General features: G+C 44.2%; 1 protein-coding gene across 3 annotated transcripts in view; it reads right to left on the minus strand.

The window, feature by feature from the left end:
- The window catches only part of LOC147710091 (E3 ubiquitin-protein ligase TRIM39-like), a 370919-nt gene that overhangs the window by 172612 nt on the left and 180528 nt on the right, over nucleotides 1–17779 (minus strand). For 2 of the 3 annotated variants that reach the window (XM_086920791.1, XM_086920793.1), the window contains 4 exons: nucleotides 11492–11512; nucleotides 8367–8387; nucleotides 5887–5907; nucleotides 1237–1257 (listed from right to left, as the gene is read on the minus strand). The exons of the other annotated variant lie outside the window; for it this stretch is intronic. In XM_086920791.1, coding sequence (XP_086776917.1) covers nucleotides 1237–1257; nucleotides 5887–5907; nucleotides 8367–8387; nucleotides 11492–11512 — 84 coding nt within the window. The remainder of the gene's footprint in view (nucleotides 1–1236; nucleotides 1258–5886; nucleotides 5908–8366; nucleotides 8388–11491; nucleotides 11513–17779) is intronic. 3 annotated transcript variants of the gene reach the window in all.

A 17779-nucleotide genomic window follows, 5' to 3' on the forward strand; every position in this document is an offset into this window, starting at 1 on the left:
AGTCCTCATCATCCTCCCCTGGCTGTCAAAATGGCTGATAAGGGCCAGGGCTGAACATAGAGACAACATTTCCCATCCGTGCTAGATCTGGCATCGGGCGATGCTGGTCTGGCTCTCTGTCCATGTCAAGGATGAGGTTGGGGTCAACGCCAGCAGGGGGTCCAGCTGGTGCCGGCTATGGACATGGTGCAGTGAAGCCAGCACCGGGGGAGGTGTCACATTGCCTGCTGGTGCCGATCCGGACCAGGTCTGGATCCAAGGGGGCCCTGTGGTGCCGGGGCCAGAGCCACTGGTGACGAAGGTCTATGGCCCCACCCGGCTTCATGTGGCACAACGGAGCGCCGGTGGAATCGGGCTGCCCAAAAATGGCATGCATGGATTCATAGAACTGACGAAGCTGGCCAGGGGTCGAGCTCGATCCCAGAAAGGGAGGGAAGCCCGGAGTCGACCATGGAGGTTCCACATTCGGAGCATTGGCAGTGGCACCACTAACACTCTGCGCTGCGCCAGCCAACGGGTGAGAGGAAGTCGAAGAGCGACGGAGCTTCTTCGACTTCTTCCTGTGCTTCGACTTACCTGAGCCCGAGTGCGAAGAGTTCGACGAGGAGTGATGATGATGACTCCGCGACCGGTCCCTCGACCTCCCACGAGAACGGGACCTTGAGCGGCATGGAGCCAGCTGCCCAGCCTCGAGTAACTTACGGGACCGCTCCCGCAAAGTCTTCGGACCATGGGCCGGCAGTCAGAGCACGACTTGGGGTCATGGTAGTGCTTTAGGCAAAAAAGACACATGCGGTGCGGATCCATCACCGACATCAGTCGCTTACAGGAACTGCATTGCTTGAAACTGGGCATCCCTCGTACACCAGATGTCATACGACTGGAAAAAGAAGTCGACAAAAATCGCAAAAAGATTAGTCAAAAATTTACTAGAGGTACCGCTCTTCCCTGATATGCACTGGCTAGCGCAGAAAAAGAAAGAACTGATGTCAGCTCGCGAGGGCATCGTCTAATTAGCTGCCGCGACGTCATCCCGGCAAACATGATGCCAATGATGATCGCAGAGCTGACCAACGCCACCTTTCGATGCGCAGGGGTACTGCTGACGAAAAAACTTTCCAGATCCAGTCTGACGCCTGGGGGTAATTCTAAGGTAAGGAATCTATAACTAACATGTTTCTTTCAGATTTACTTTTATATAAGATCCATTTATGATTACTCAATTTATAATCTTACCTCTTTCTTTAATTAAATCACCTATAAGAGAAAATGTAGAGAAAACTAATTTAATTTTGTTTTCAGATGTGTAAAATATTTCATCATCAAATACTTTATTCGGAGTTTTCAACCATAAGAGTACATAACAGTACATATGTAAAAATAAAGATAGACAAACTCAATTTACAACACGGTGCTGAGTCATGCCATTACAAAATTTAAATGATCAATGGAAGTGTACCTTTAAACTGTAATAAATAAAATACTTTATAATTAGTTACAATTGGCATTTAAAAAGGTATATAGTTAAAATACAACAAATAAAGGACACCAATGCTAAGCGCTATCTAACAAATACATCGGTACTGGGAGACTGAGACAAAGAGAAAGCATAATGCGAAAGCCAATAACTCCAGCACCCTGTATCTGATGGACCTGCTCCAAGGAAGGTACTTGGATACCGCAAACCAAATAACTGAGAGGATACTGTACAGAAGAACCGTGTGGCAACCTCTAGTAGACAGCATCCAAATTGCTTCCAAAACAGGATGATCCATGTTTTTCTTGGCCAGGTATAACCAGAACAGAATAAAATAATGTTAACTAGTGACTCCTCTGGCCGTTGGCAAACTGGACATACAGTACTTATTGAATTTAAAGGGTTCCACTTTGATAATAAAGACATTAATGGTAAAGTTCCCTGGAGGAATTTAAGGTAAGGGACTTTGCAGCTAATGGGTTAATAATATCCAAGAAGGGTTCAAATTGAAAATCAAGTTTAAAATAAAAAAATGAGTACTAAGCAACCCTTTGGACACATTCTAGAATTTTCTGGAATTTACATGGTACCAGAATGCATCCTTAGGAGTAGTCTTGAATAGATAGGTCGGGGATAATGAGTAGGCCCATGGGCCCCCTAAACGGATATGTCCTAGCAACATTTGGACATAGGATAACGACTTAATTTTACCGTGACTGTCCAGTGATAATAGCTCCTCCAAGGGTCCACGATGGTCATCAAGATCTGCATTGTGTTTCAATCCTGGTTTGTGAGCCACCACTGCAGTTGGTGTGCAGTGCCCTCTGGGATCTGGACGTAATTGGACAGGTTTCCCTGATGCTGTGCCCACGTGGAGAAGTGTGGCTCAATGGTTAGAGCGGCAGACCCTGATGCAGAGATCTGGCCCGGGACCAGGTTTCAATTCCCACCTCGGCGGGTCTTAGGCTCAATTTCCTCGGACCTGATAATTCTCGCCTCAGTACCTATTCTAATCATGGGTCCCACTCTGCAACTCTGGGCAATAGCTTGCTTAATCTCCACAACGGCCCCAACAGTGCTGGGATGCCTGGCTTCACCTTGGGGGTGCCCAGGAGTGGGCATTTCAAAGGGAGAAGCCAGGAAGGGTTCCACAGCGGTATGCGTACAGCGCCAAGATGCCTCAGGGTATAAGTGCGCTATACAAGTATGAATTAATTTCATTTAATTTCACTGGAACTTCAGGTTGCACTGCAGAGTACGCATCTGCCATCTGGCATGATCTACCAGCAGGATGCAGGAGGCCATCAGACCCAGCATCCAGAGGGTCAGTCTGACCAAAACCTGGCATAGAGGCTGAAAGATAGGAATCATAGCCCGAATATCCCGGACGAGCTGCTCAGGAGGATAATCCAGAAACTGCATCGTGTCTAGAACCCGGCCAATGAAAAGGAGCTTCTGAGAGGGAGTCAGATATGACTTTGACACGTTGATGGAGAACCCCAGCAAAAGTAGGAGGTCAGAGGAGCTGCGACAACCACCATCACTTTTATGAACACCCGAGGGACACTAGTAAGGCCAAAGGGGAGCACAGTAAACTTTAAATGCTTTTGGCCTACCTTGAACCGTAGGTAGCGCCAGTGGCTGGCAGGACAGGGATGTGAAAGTAAGCGTCCTGCAAGTCCAACGCTACCATCCAGTCTTCATGGTTGAGGGCAGACAGGACCTGAGCAAAGGGTCAACATTTTGAACTTCTCTTTCTGTAGGAAGCTGTTGACATTCCTAAGATCCAAGATAGGACGCAGGCCCTTGTCCTTCTTGGACACCAGAAAGTAGTGGGAATAACAACCACACCCTACTTTTGGGGCAGGAACGCGCTTAATGGCTCCCTTGGCCAAGTGAGCCGCAACTTCCTATTGGAGAAGTGCCAGATGATCCCCTGACATGCAATGGTACTGGGGTGGCATGGCTGGAGGGGTGGTCTCGAAAGGAAGGGAGTAGCCCCTTCAGACTATCTGCAAAACCGGCCTGTCCAACGTTAAGGTGCACCAGTGGGCTAGGTGATGGTGGATCCTGCCGCCCACTGGCGTTTGATGGGCCCGAAAGATCGGACTAGGAGGGCTTGGAGGCTGCTGCAGGGGGGCAGTGGTAGACTGGCCCGCCCGCTGGCCCCCAGAACCACGTTGGTTGTTCCCAAGTCCCTGGCCACGCTGGGGCGGAACAGCTTGTGCCGGCCTGTGGCTGGAAATGCGACGTGTTGGGGTACGCTTCCGTACCCACGAAGGGCGCGAAAAGCAGACTCTGCGCGACATGTGGTGGAGAGGTTCAAACGCTTTAGTGCACTGTCTGCTTTGTCGCCAAACAGGCGATGGCCATCAAAGGGCATGTCCATGAGAGAGTTCTGGACATCCCCTGAAAAGCCAGTCGCTATCAACCAGGTGTGACGGCGAAGCACCACCGACGTTGAAATGGTCCTACCCAGTAAATCGGCAGTGTCCAGTCCACAGCGAATCATAAACTTTGCTGTTTCTCTCCCCTCTGACTCAGTACGCGGAGTACGGCCCGGGCCTCCTGGGGATACTGGGCAGCACCTGAACCACTGTATCCCACACGGAGTGGGAATATTTGCCCAACAATCATGCAGTGTTTGTGGACTACAGTCCTAAGCTGGAGGGAGAAATTATCTTCTTCCCAAGCTGATCCAGCTTCTTGGATTCCCTATCAGGTGGTGTGTTAGGGAATGCGCCTTTGGAAGTTGAGGCTTGGACCCCCAAGCTCTCACGGTGGGATGTTGGCAGAGGAAATTGGGTTCGCCTGGAGCCGGGTGATGGCGTCGGGCAAGCAATCCTATCCACAGGAGCCCCTGTGTTGGGCCAGGACCAGGTGCTCAAAAGGATTTTGGTGAGGGCATCATTAAACAGCTGTAGGGACTCCGAAGAGGTCGCTGATGGCTGAAGCACCTCTGTCAGGGGGTAAGTCCTGAATGCCACCATAAGAAGTTCGAGGGTTAGGGCCTCGGCCGTCCTATGGAACACCACTGGGTAAGACGCTCTTCTGTAGCAATGATAGGAGGAGAAAACATGCCAAGGCCTGGGGATGTATCTAGACCATTGGCTCCCCCAGTTCCTCTCTCCAGTCCTGTTCATCCACGATCTGGTCAGATAAAGGGACACCATAACCCTCCCCGTCCTCACCATCCTCCCCTGGCTGCCAAAATGGCTGATAAGGGCCAGGGGTTAACACAGAGGCAAAATTACCCATCAGTGCCAGATCTGGCATTGTGCGATGCATATCTGGCTCCGTGTCCATGTCAGGGATGAGGTTGGGGCCACCGCCGGCAGGGGGTCCAGCTGGTGCTGGCTATGGACATGGTGCAGTGAAGCCAGCACCACAGGAGGTGTCAAAAGGTCTACTGGTGCCGATCCAGACCAGGTCTGGATCCAAGGGGGCCCTGTGGTGCCGGGGCCGGAGCGCAGGCATCGAAGGTCTATGGCCCCACCCGGCTCCGTGTGGCACAACGGAGCACCGGCGGAATCGGGGTGCCCAAAAATGGCGTGCCTTGATTTATAGAACTGACGAAGTTGGGCAGGGGTCGAGCTCGATCCCAGAAAGGGAGGGAAGCCCGGAGTCAACCATGGAGGTTCCACATGCGGAGCCTTGGGAGTGGCCCCACCAACACCCTGGGCTGCACCAGCCGACGGGTGAGAGGAAGTCGAAGAGCGTTGGTGCTTCTTCGACTTCTTCCTGTGCTTCGACTTACCTGAGCCCGAGTGCGAAGACTTCGACGATGAGTGATGATGATGACTCCGCGACCGGTCCCTCGACCTCCAACGGGACCGAGACCTTGAGCGGCATGGAGCCAGCTGCCCAGCCTTGAGTAACTTACGGGATCGCTCCCGCAAAGTCTTCGGGCCATGGGCCGGCAGTCAGAGCACGACTTGAGGTCATAGTCGTCCTCCAGGCAAAAAAGACACATGTGGTGCAGATCCGTCACCGACATCAGTCGCTTCTAGGAACTGCATTGCTGGGCATCTCTCGTACACCAGGTGTCATATGACTCGAAAAAGAAGTCCACAAAAGTCTCAAAAAGATTAGTAAAAAATGTACTAGAGGAACCGCTCTTCCCTGATCTGCACTGGCTAGCGCAGAAAAAGAAAGAACTGATGTCAGCTCACGAGGGCGGCGTCTAAGTAGCTGCCGTGACGTCATCCCGGCAACCACGATGCCAATGACGATCGCAGAGCTGACCGATGCCATCTTTCGATGCGCAGATGTACTGCTGACGAAAATTTTTCTGGATCCAGTCTGACGCCTGGGGGTAATTCTAAGGTAAGGAATCTATAACTAACATGTTTCTTTCAGGTTTACTTTTATATAAGATCCATTTATGATTGCTCAATTTATAAACTTACCTCTTTCTTCAATTAAATCACCTATAAGAGAAAATGTAGAGAAAACTAATTTAATTTTGTTTTCAGATTTGTAAAATATTTCATCATCAAATACTTTATTCAGAGTTTTCAACCATAAGAGTACATTACAGTACATATGTAAAACTAAAGATACACAAACTCAATTCACAACACGGTGCTGAGTCATGCCATTACAAAATTTAAATGATTAATGGAAGTGTACCTTTAAATTGTTATAAATAAAATACTTTATAATTAGTTACAATTGGCATTTAAAAAGATATATAGTTAAAATACAACAAATAAAGGACACCAATGCTAAGCGTCATACAACAAATACATAGGTACAGGGAGACTGAGACAAAGAGAAAGCATAATGCGAAAGCCAATAACTCCAGAATCTTGTATCTGATGGACCTGCTCCAAGGAAGGTACTTGGATACCGCAAAGCAACTAACTGAGAGGATACTGTACAGAGGAACCGTGTGGTAACCTCTAGTAGACGGCATCCAAATTGCTTCCAAAACAGGATGATCCATGTTTTTCTTGGCCAGGTATAACCAGAACAGAATAAAATATTGTTAACTAGTGACTCCTCTAGCTGTTGGCAAACTGGACATACAGTACTTATTGAATATAAATGGTTCCACTTTGATAATAAAGACATTAATGGTAAAGTTCACTGGAGGACATTAAGGTAAGGGACTTTGGAGCTTATGGGTTATTAATATCCAAGAAGGGTTCAAATTGAAAATCAAGTTTAAAATTTAAAAAAGAGTACTAAGCACCCCTTTGGACACATTCTGGAATTTTCAGGAATTTACATGGTACCAGAATGCATCCTCAGGTGTAGTCTTAAACAGATAGGTCGGGGATGCTGAGTAGGCCCATGGGCCCCCTAAACCGATGTGTACTAGCAACATTTGGACATAAGATAACCACTTAATTTTACCATGATGGTCCAGTGATAATAGCTCCTCCAAGGGTCCACGATAGTCATCAAGATCTGCATAGTGTTTCAATCCTGACTTTATTCCTGACTGCCACCATAGGAAGTTCGAGAGTTAGGGCCTCGGCCGCCCTATGCGACACCACTGGGTAAGACGCTCCTCTGTAGCCACGGCAGGAGGAGACAATATGCCAATGTCTGAGGATATATCAAGACCATTGGCTTCCCCCAGTTCCTCTCTCCAGTCCTGTTCATCCAGGTTCTGGTCAGATAAAGGGACACCATAACCCTCCCAGTCCTCACCATCCTCCCCTGGCTGCCAAAATGGCTGATAAGGGCCAGGGCTGAACACAGAGGCAAAATTACCCATCAGTGCCAGATCTGGCATCGGGCGATGCCGGTCTGGTTCCGTGTCTATGTCCGGGATGAGGTTGGGGTCAATGCCAGCAGGGGGTCCAGCTGGTGCCGGCTATGGATGTGGGGTAGTGAAGCCAACACCGGAGGAGGTGTCACAAGGACTACTGGCGCCGATCCAGACCAGGTCTGGATCCAAGGATGCCCTGTGGTGCCGGGGCCGGAGGCGCTGGCTTCAAAGATCTATTGCCCCACCCCGCTCCGTCTGGCACAACAGAGCGCTAGCGGAATCGGTCCGCCCAAAAATGGCGTGCATCGATTCATAGAACTGACGAAGCTGGGCAGGGGTCGAGCTCGATCCCAGAAAGGGAGGGAAGGCCAGAGTCGACCATGGAGGTTCCACCAGCGGAGCATTGGGAGTGGCACCACCCGCACCGTGCGCTGCGCCAGCCGACGGTTGAGAGGAAGTCGAAGAGCGATGGTGCTTCTTCAACTTCTTCCTGTGCTTCGACTTACCTGAGCCCTGAGTGCAAAGACATCGACGAGGAGTGATGATGATGACTCCGCGACCGGTCCCTCGACCTCCCACGGGACCAGGACCTTGAGCGGCATGAAGCCAGCTGCCCAGCCTCGAGTAACTTACGGGACCGCTCCCGCAAAGTTGTCGGGCCATGGGCCGGCAGTCAGAGCACAACTAGGGGTCATGGTCATGCTCCAGGCAAAAAAGACACATGCTGTGCGGATCCGTCACTGACATCAGTAGCTTACAGGAACTGCATTGCTAGACACTGGGCATCCCTCGTACAACAGGTGTCATACGACTCGAAAAAGAAGTCGACAAAAGTCGCAATAAGATTAGTAAAAAATGTACTAGTGGTACCACTCTTCCCGGATCTGCGCTGGCTAGCACCGAAAAAGAAAGAACTGATGTTGGCTCGCGAGGTCGGCGTCTAAGTAGCTGACGCAACGTCATCCCGGCAACCACAATGCCAATGACAATCGCAGAGCTGGCCGACGCCACCTTTCAACACGCAGGGGTACTGCTGATGAAAAAACTTTCCGGATCCAGTCTGACACCTGGGGGTAAATCTAAGGTAAGGAATCTATAACTAACATGTTTCTTTCAGATTTACTTTTATATAAGATCCATTTATGATTGCTCAATTTATAAACTTACCTCTTTCTTTAATTAAATCATCTATAAGAGAAAATGTAGAGAAAACTAATTTAATTTTGTTTTCAGATGTGTCAAATATTTCATCATCAAATACTTTATTCAGAGTTTTAAACCATAAAAGTACATAACAGTACATATGTAAAACTAGAGATACACAAACTCAATTTACAACACGGCGCTTTGTCATGCCATTACAAATTTTAAATGATCCATGGAAGTGTACCTTTAAATTGTAATAAATAAAATACTTTATAATTAGTTACAATTGGCATTTAAAAAAATATATAGTTAAAATACAACAAATAAAGGACACCGATGCTAAGCATCATATAACAAATACATAGGTACAGGGAGGCTAAGACAAAGACAAAGCATAATGTGAAAGCCAATAACTCCAGCACCCTGTATCTGATGGACCTGCTCCAAGGAAGGTACTTGGATACCGCAAAGTAACTAACTGAGAGGATACTGTACAGAGGAACCTTGTGCTAACCTCTGGTAGAAGGCATCCAAATTGCTTTCAAAAAGGGATGATCCATGTTTTTCTTTGCCAGGTATAACCAGAACAGAATAAAATAATGTTAACTAGTGACTCCTCTAGCCGTTGGCAAACTGGACATACAGTACTTATTGAATTTAAATGGTCCCACTTTGATAATACATACATTAATGGTAAAGTTCCCTGGAGGAATTTAAGGTAAAGGACTTTGCAGCTAATGGGTTAATAATATCCAAGAAAGGTTCAAATTGAAATTCAAGTTTAAAATTAAAAAAAAGAGTACTAAGCAACCCTTTGGACACATACTGGAATTTACATGGTACCAGAATGCATCCTTAGGTGTAGTCTTGAATAGATAGGTCGGGAATGCTGAGTAGGCCCATGGGCCCCCTAAACCGATGTGTACTAGCAACATTTGGACATAAGATAACCACTTAATTCTACCATGACTGTCCAGTGATAATAGCTCCTCCAAGGGTCCAAGATGGTCATCAAGATCTGCATAGTGTTTCAACCTTCTCCAATAATGTAACAGCCTCAATTAGGCCTCATATGTCATTGAATTGAGGTCCCAATCTCGTCTTAATTGTATTAGCGGAGTATTATACAGGAGGTTAGTCAGTACTCTCTGAATGTATTCTCCTCTACCTCAAGTTTAGTCAGATTCCAAGTGCCCCATACTTCAGCCCCCTACAGGGCTCTGCCCTCGGCTTTAACTCTGGACACCTGGTCCGGGATATCCAATAATGTCTTAAAATTGCAGCTGAGTGTGGAGTTAAATTTAGGCTGCTCTTCTCAACATGTGGTGCCCACAACATAAATCTAGTTAACCTAACCTTCAAAGAGTCAAACTCACATATCCTATCCAAAGTTTGTTTTGTTTTGTATGGTTTATCTTTTTATGAATGGCGTCTTTTATCAGCCTAGCACTGATTGAGTGTATACTGCAGATATGGTAAGGTAGACAACAACCATATGTATATGGACAACAAGATACAAAAATAGATGCTCACCAACTCCTCACTGAATCGGAGTTAATAACAATTGACTGTTACGAAGATGCTTGTATCTGCCAGGAATTCTTGCCGCCTATATTACTGTATGTGTATGCAATACTGAGCTTAAAACCTAAGATTGCCTTGCAGGATGCACCTGAAATATTATCCTTATTATCCTAGCTGTAATCCAAACATGCTGTAGTGAACGTGCTCTTGCTATACTTCAGTAACTGTGCTGGTTATCTTCCCACTATATGTATAAATGCAAATAAAAAAGATATTAAAAAAAACTCTGGATACCTAGAGTACAGGAGAAATACACCTGGTCCAGGATATCCAATAGTGTCCTAAAATTGCAGCCGAGTGCGGAGTTAAATTTAGTCTGCTCTTCTCAACATGTGGTGCCCACACCTTAAATCTGTTTAATCTAACCTCCAAAGAGTCAAACTCACATATCCTATCCAGAGGTCGACCCCTCCAGCATTATCAAACCCCTAAATGTTTTGTGAGGGGTAATGGCCATAAACTTGGTCTTAGAATGGTTTATTACAAGCCCACTGTTCAGTGCTAAAGTCTTTAGATTTATTGATGTATTAACCAAACGTTGTTGTCCACTAGGGTCTTTGAGATCAGGAGGGTGTTGTCGGCAAATAATAGGAGATGGATTTTGCAACTACCAAGGCAGGGGAAAATCATTGAATTTGCTTTTCCATATGATCCATCTATTATAGCTCAATTTAGAAACTTTCCTCTTGCTTTAATTAAATCATCTATCTGAGAAGCTATAAAGAAGACTAATTTAATCTTGCTTTGAGGATGTGAAATTCATTTCTACATTGCCCACTGGTGGAACTAGACAAACAAAGAGAACTCAGAAAGAGTAGCATTATCTATCTCGGAGGATTTTCTCAATATTCTAATTTTGTTTTGCAAAACATCTGAAAATTTGATAAACATAAGATATTTCTGTTCATATAGTCATAATAAATAGTTTCTATGTTTGAAACTGACCTATCATATTTACGATTATTATACTTTTCGATCGCCCTTCAATTATGGGCATGGTTTGTTGAAGTATATGACTTAAAGTTGTCTGTCACTATGGTAGTTAGGGGGTTTGTAAAATAGTAATACATTCAATGTAGATTATAAAAAGGCTTCAAAGTTATGTTATAAACAAAATGGTCATGATGTAAACCTCAAAACTATTTCATTTGGAAATTCTTTCTTTAGATGTACTATCAATTGGAAAATATTTTCTTAGATATGTCTGCTCAAATAGCAAACAAATGATTTTCGAACTTGAAAATGTAATTTATGAATATATTTAAGATGGAGTCAAAGAGTCTAAATTCAGTAAAATCCCTTGGTGTGTGTCTTGGTGTTTAGTGCTGCAGTGCAGAGTGGGACTTGCTTTGCTTACTGTGTAGGGGACTTATGGTTTTGCATAAAGGAATCAGATTTCAGCTAATGGTCCCTGTGGAGCAAAATATAGTTCACAACTTCAACAAAAGCAAATGATCCACGACAGGAACTAAAAATATACAGACAAGTTGTTTAACATATGTACTCTAACTTAAGTAGATGCGTCCTTATCCTCACCCTTGTTTCAATGAAATTTCACATACCTTTTTCCTTCTGAAGAGTGTCTGAAAAAGGGAAGACAAATGTGTTACTTGTACAGATTAAAGACTCCATTGTTAATAATGTAAAACGCAAACTTTCAAGACTTATTCTATGCTTATGGCAACTGTGGTCATGTGAAATTCTCACAATTCAAACTATTCACAAACATTACTGGCATGATGTTGAAAATGGTGACATTGAAAATGCCCACCACAATGAGCATTCAACAGTCAGGATTGACCAGAACAGATAAATCTGCATTTTGAAAAATACAAGACCTGCAACCATGTGCACCATTTTAGAGGCTGTGTAAAACCTTTGTGTCTGTATGCACATTTAGCTTACATGATGCCTTCATAATGTGATGCAGAAAATATATTTTTAAATAATGCCACATATTAATACTTTAAATCATAACCATGGGACCATCCCTTTATCATCGATCTGTCTCTGCCTCATTCTTCTATTTGTTTCTTATATATGCTGAAACCATAGGTAATGCTTATGTCCACCCGCATTGGCAGCAATAAGGTATAACTTGTGGCCCAAGCCTATATTGCTTACATGTGTCTGTTGTGAAATCCAGGAATATTTCAGATGCTTGTCAATATAGAAAATGAAATGGATGCTGTTCAGCCACCTACCCATGTACGAATCCTACACTAAGATGTTATTATGCTTACTTGAACTGAAAAGAAATCTTGCTAAAATTAAAGTCAGGATTAAAATGTAAATCCTCAGCTATTATGTATCCGGTGTAGCTAATAAACACAGCAGCATTATCTAATATTGAAAGGAAGAAATCCTATTGGGGTTTCTAATTAGGCCATTCTCGAAACGAGGGAGTGACAAATCATTACAATATCTGATATTTTCAGGGATACAGTCGAACTCTAACCCCTCTTTCTTTGATGAGTAATACACTCAAAACCACTAAGAAACAGGACATGTGTTTAAAAATATTTATTTTAAATTTATAACTCAATACCTAAACTCTGAAGGTTAACAACACAGACTGTAAAAATAAATGTAGTATATACTGTCATGGTGATATGAAACAGCAGGGAAAAATTCGATGTTAAGTCCTTATTGTTAAGAAAACGCTGACACAGAAGTGGAAGAAAGAGCAATTTATTTCAACTCTGATCCTCAGTACCAACACTGCCTCACTCCAACATTCTAAGGTGAACTCCTCACCAACATTCCAAGGTAGGGGCAAACTACGGGCAGGGGAAAGGGAGGGGGGAAAGGGAAAAGGGGGCATACAACGTGTAACATATCACTATAGGTAAATCCCAGAGCGAGGAAGATTACAACACACCTCTTTCTGTAGGGAAAAAATGGAACAAGTGAAATATTCTATACACAGTATTTACAACAGAAGACGAACATCAGAATATTCTGTGCATGGTCATTACATCACAAAGTCCTCTTGCCATTGTGGAGGAAAGAATGACCTGGTCTCTCTATTCAGTGGGTTCTTGGTAAGCATGTCTTCTTGGTTATCTCTTCTTGCAGACAAGGGAATACATACACTGGGGCAGCAACATATATTGTTCATGCTCCATGTGCTACCATCCTCCAAAACAAAAACAAATTATATTTACTCGTTGAATCCTTTGAGGTTTGGAAAATGATGAAAATCTTGCACAACCTACTTGAGGTCTCTTGACCACTATCCACTGACCTACACACCATTGCCTATTCCTAGTACCCCACTTCTGATCATATCTTGTTTTGTAACTGGATTGATGGAGACCAATTTTATCCAAAATTGATTCTCTATCCACCCAGACAGAACTACCCCCATTGAGCCAATTGGGGTTAAGTTTGGTCCCTGGATTCCTCCCCTTGAGGGACAAAAAGGGAGAAACTCCAGTGACTGCATTGGGAGAAGAATCGTACAACCATAAAGTCTTCCTTATAGCATCATCAATAGGTTCATGTGCCGTAACAGCTAATTGAATGGTGTTCTTTAACATTCTATTTACTCTCTCAACCAGCCCATTAGCCTTAGGACAATAAAGAGGAGTTCTTATATGTGATATGGCCAAATTAGATGAAAACTGTGTCAAAGTGTCAGATGTAAATTAAACCCCATTGTCCGTAACTAGGGAACTGGGTATTCCCTCTTTCGAGAAAATGTCTTTTAAGAATTCAATCAAAGCAGATGTGGTGATAGAAGAAACCGTTTTAGTGGAAATCCAATGGGATTGGTAGTCCACAAGAACAAATATGAATTTCTTAGAGAGTCCTAGGAAGTTTAGAGTACCAATGATGTCTAACCCTAACTTGTCCCAAGTGTCATATAGATACTTCTTTATATATACTGTGTTAAGTTAGCATGAGCTTATTACATGTTTAACCGCATGCGTGCGGGCGGAATTCCGCTCGTACGCTGAGTTTTTTAAATCCGCATGTTACGTGACGAGCTGGGCTTGTCATCAGCGTGCGAGCGGGCTACGCCATGACGAGCCCAGCTCGTCATCAGCGTAGAAGGGGTTAAACACCATTTTTCCTTCGGCTTCAGTTTGCACACAACACATACTTGTTATTGAAGCTTTCAACCTAGAAGAGCAATGTGATTTATTTGAGAATAATATGTTATTACTCTGATATCAGTTTTGCTTGGTACACTGTCTGAACAGTGAGTGCTGAACCCTCTAAGAATAACTCAATACAAGGTTGCTGGGAGGTCTGATCTTCGCACCACATTAGACATAACATAAATACAGTTGCTGCCAACATTGGGCTCTAAGCGGGTTTAAGATAGAGTTACAGGGAATGCAAGAAAACACTTGATGATGCTTCGCATGCAGAGAGCTGGTGGCAGATGATGTGATCCTCTCCTCCTGACATTTAGAGGTATGGGCCCGCCCTGCTAAAACCCAAAAGAGACCTTCATAAATATAATATAATATGCTAAATAGGGAGGTGAGAAATAGGTGTTGTTAATTCCTATTCATTTCAGCATTATAATATGCTATCACCGTTTGCTTACTATGGACTAGTAACTATGCTGATAACTTTGATTCTTATAATCTGTTTGTCAGTATTATACAAGATACTGCGTTTGAGAACATTGCATTGATTAATAAATATTTCAAATATGCACGTGTCCTCATTTACTCCAAGTTCTGGTTTGAAATGATTAAAGAGCGAAAGCGTGTTCATGTGTTCCACGATACCTGAGGTAACCTAAGTTCATGTTCTGGTTTGTCTAAGTCATTGGGAGTTTGTTATGACCAATAAGACACTGTAGCTAGCTCGGTAAGGGGATTTTGGATACTGAGGTGAGTTTTGGGTCACCCTAAGTCACTGAGGTTCTAGATCTCTATGCACAGTTCTGTAGGAGAACGGAATCCCTGCTACACAAGGTTTTGGATGGAGCAGATACAGGAAGCAAGGGTGCTTTACGTACCACTTTGAATTTGTCACTAGCTCCACAGGTTATGCAATCTTTCACAGTGTTTTCAACATTACTATCCATATTGGGGAACCAATAATACTGTCTAATCTTGCTTTGGGTCATACTTCTACCTGGGTGCCCTTCATGTGCAATCAATATAATGCGTTCTATTATGTTTGCAGGTGGCAGACTTTTATTCCCTCTATGTACATGATCACCAATTATGGATAGTTCATCTCTTACCACCCACAAAGAATTCAACCTCTCCGTAATCCCATTGATGGATCAGGCCATCCATTACAAATCAAATTTTTAAGTTCTTTTAGAACAGAGTCTTCCTGTATACCTGTCTCCCATTCTTCATGGTTATTAGCAGGACAATCAATGGCTAAAATAGTTTAATCCGGAGGATTACATTGGAAACTATCATCAGAAATGGGGAGTCTGGATAAACAATCCGCTATAGTGTTTTTCTCACCCGCTACAAAATACATGGAATAGTTAAAACCTTGAAATGCTAAGACCCATTTGGAGATGCGTGGAGTGGCTCTGTCTATGCTCTTTGTAGAGAAAATGGGGAGTAAGGGTTTGTGGTCCGTGCGCAAAATAAAAGGAATACCCCACAAGAAAAATTTGAAGCGGTTTATTGCCCAGTAGCACACAAGTGCTTCTTTCTCTATTGTAGAGTAATTATATTCAGGTTCTTTTAAGGCTCTAGACGCCAATGCAATTATTCTTTCACTGCCATCAATAGTTTGGGTAAGGGACGCACCAAGTCCCTTTTTGCTGGCGTCAGTGGTTAGAGAAGTTTTGGCGTTGGGGTCAAACATGCCTAACGTGGGAGCTTTTGAAATGGCTTGTTTGATGTAGTAAAAATCATCTTGACACTGAGAACTCCAGATAAAGGAATACACATTTTTTAATATGTCTCTTAAGGAGTGTACATGCCCCGCAAAATTCTCCTCAAACTTCGACATATACTCTACAAGGCCAAGAAACGATTTAAGTTCTTCCTTGTTAGTAGGAGGGGGGGCTAATTTCACAGAGTCTACCAAACTAGTTTAGGTCTAATGCCTTCTTCAGATATAGTGTGTCCTAGATATGTTACTGATTTCACCCCTATCTTACATTTGTCTTTGTGCGTGGTGAAACCTGCTTTACTTAGCTTGTTTAAAACATCCCTGAGAATCTTGTTGTGTTCTCTTTCTGACTCTCCATAGATTAAAATGTCGTCCTGGAAACACAACACTTTGTTAAGACCTCCTAATATATGTTGCATGATCTGTTGAATTATAGCCGCAGCTGATGCCAACCCAAACGGCATTCTATTGAATTGGTATGCCCCAAAAGGTGTTATAAATGAAGTCAAAGCTTTGGACTCCGGGTAGAGGGCAACTTGGTGGTAAGCTGCGGAGAGGTCAAGGACACTGATGAATTTAGCACCCTGTATGATACTGAGCATTTTGTTGATTCTAGGAAGGGGATGTCTATCCACCCAGATGTTGGAATTTAAATCTCTCAGGTCCACACATAAACGAATACCTCTACCCCCTTCCTTGGATGCAACTACTATGGGAGCTAACCTCTCCGAGCTTCCAATCTTTTCAATTACCCCAATTGACTCCAATTTCTCTAATTCTTTCTTGAGGGGATCTGTTATGGATAAAGGAATAGATCTGGCTTCGTGAACAGAGGGTTTATACTGTTTCTTCAATTTGATTTTGTGCAAAAAGCTTTTTAATAAGCCTAATTCATCAGAGAACACCTCAGGAAACTCATCATAAACTTCTTTCCCAATTCAATCTCTTTCCACCAGATACACCGGTTCAGAGGCATTAGGATCTTATGTTATGCCAAGATCCTTTTGATGCCTCCATCCAAGTAAGTTCGATCCATGTTTAGTGATGTAAATTTTAAACACAGTAACTCTGTCTTTAAAGTTAATTTGCATAACAAGCATACCCACTAGTGGTATAGGGTCATGGTTATATCCACCTTGGTTAATATCTGGGGTCAACATCTCATATACTTTGTTTCGTGAGTTGGCCTTAAATGTGGCTTCATTGATTAAAATATATGGGGAACTGGAGTCTGCATAAACCTTGTACTGCATGTCATCAAGAAAAATATTACACTCAGGATACTTCATGTTAGATACATTCTGAAGGTTCTCAACATGGAAAATAATGTCTGCATTGGGTATGTCCTCACCATGCACCATGTGAGATACATTACCTTTCATGTCATGACACACTTTTGAAAAATGTCCATGCCTCAGGGCTCAGGCTGTCGCACTGTCTTTCCCGGACGTCATCTTGGGAAATCCTGCTGCCCGGGCTGTGGTTGGCGCCCGACCCGCTCGCTCTTTCCACGGCCGAACAATAACACCCTTAGCGTGGGCTTTGGTCGCATGCTATTAAACACCAGGTCTGCATGTAAACATGCGCAAGACATCTTTGAGCTACTAGACATAGAGAAGCCACTATGTCTCATGCTCACGGAGACGTGGTGGGGTGATTCCTCTAACCCTGATGTCGCCATGGCAATCCCGCCTGACTATAACATCTTCAGGAAGGATAGAGCCAAGGGAAGGGGCGGCGGAGTGGCACTGCTGGTCAGGAAAGGCACCCCGTGTGCGATCCTACCAGTAACGGACATCCGAGGCTCGGAGACCCTAGCCTTTTCTATTATTCTATCGCCGCATCAATCCTTCAAGGGACTGCTCGTGTATAGGCCACCTGGTGCACCCGGCACTTTCTTTGAAGATCTGGATTCGGTGCTGGTGGGGCTGGCCCTGAAAGCGGAACACTGTATCGTGGCAGGGGACTTCAACTTTCGGATGGATGATCCATCCGACCCTGCTGCCATTAAACTTTCTGAG

The sequence above is a fragment of the Lissotriton vulgaris genome, chromosome 5 (genome assembly GCF_964263255.1).
Source record: "Lissotriton vulgaris chromosome 5, aLisVul1.2, whole genome shotgun sequence".
NCBI lineage: Eukaryota > Metazoa > Chordata > Amphibia > Caudata > Salamandridae > Lissotriton > Lissotriton vulgaris.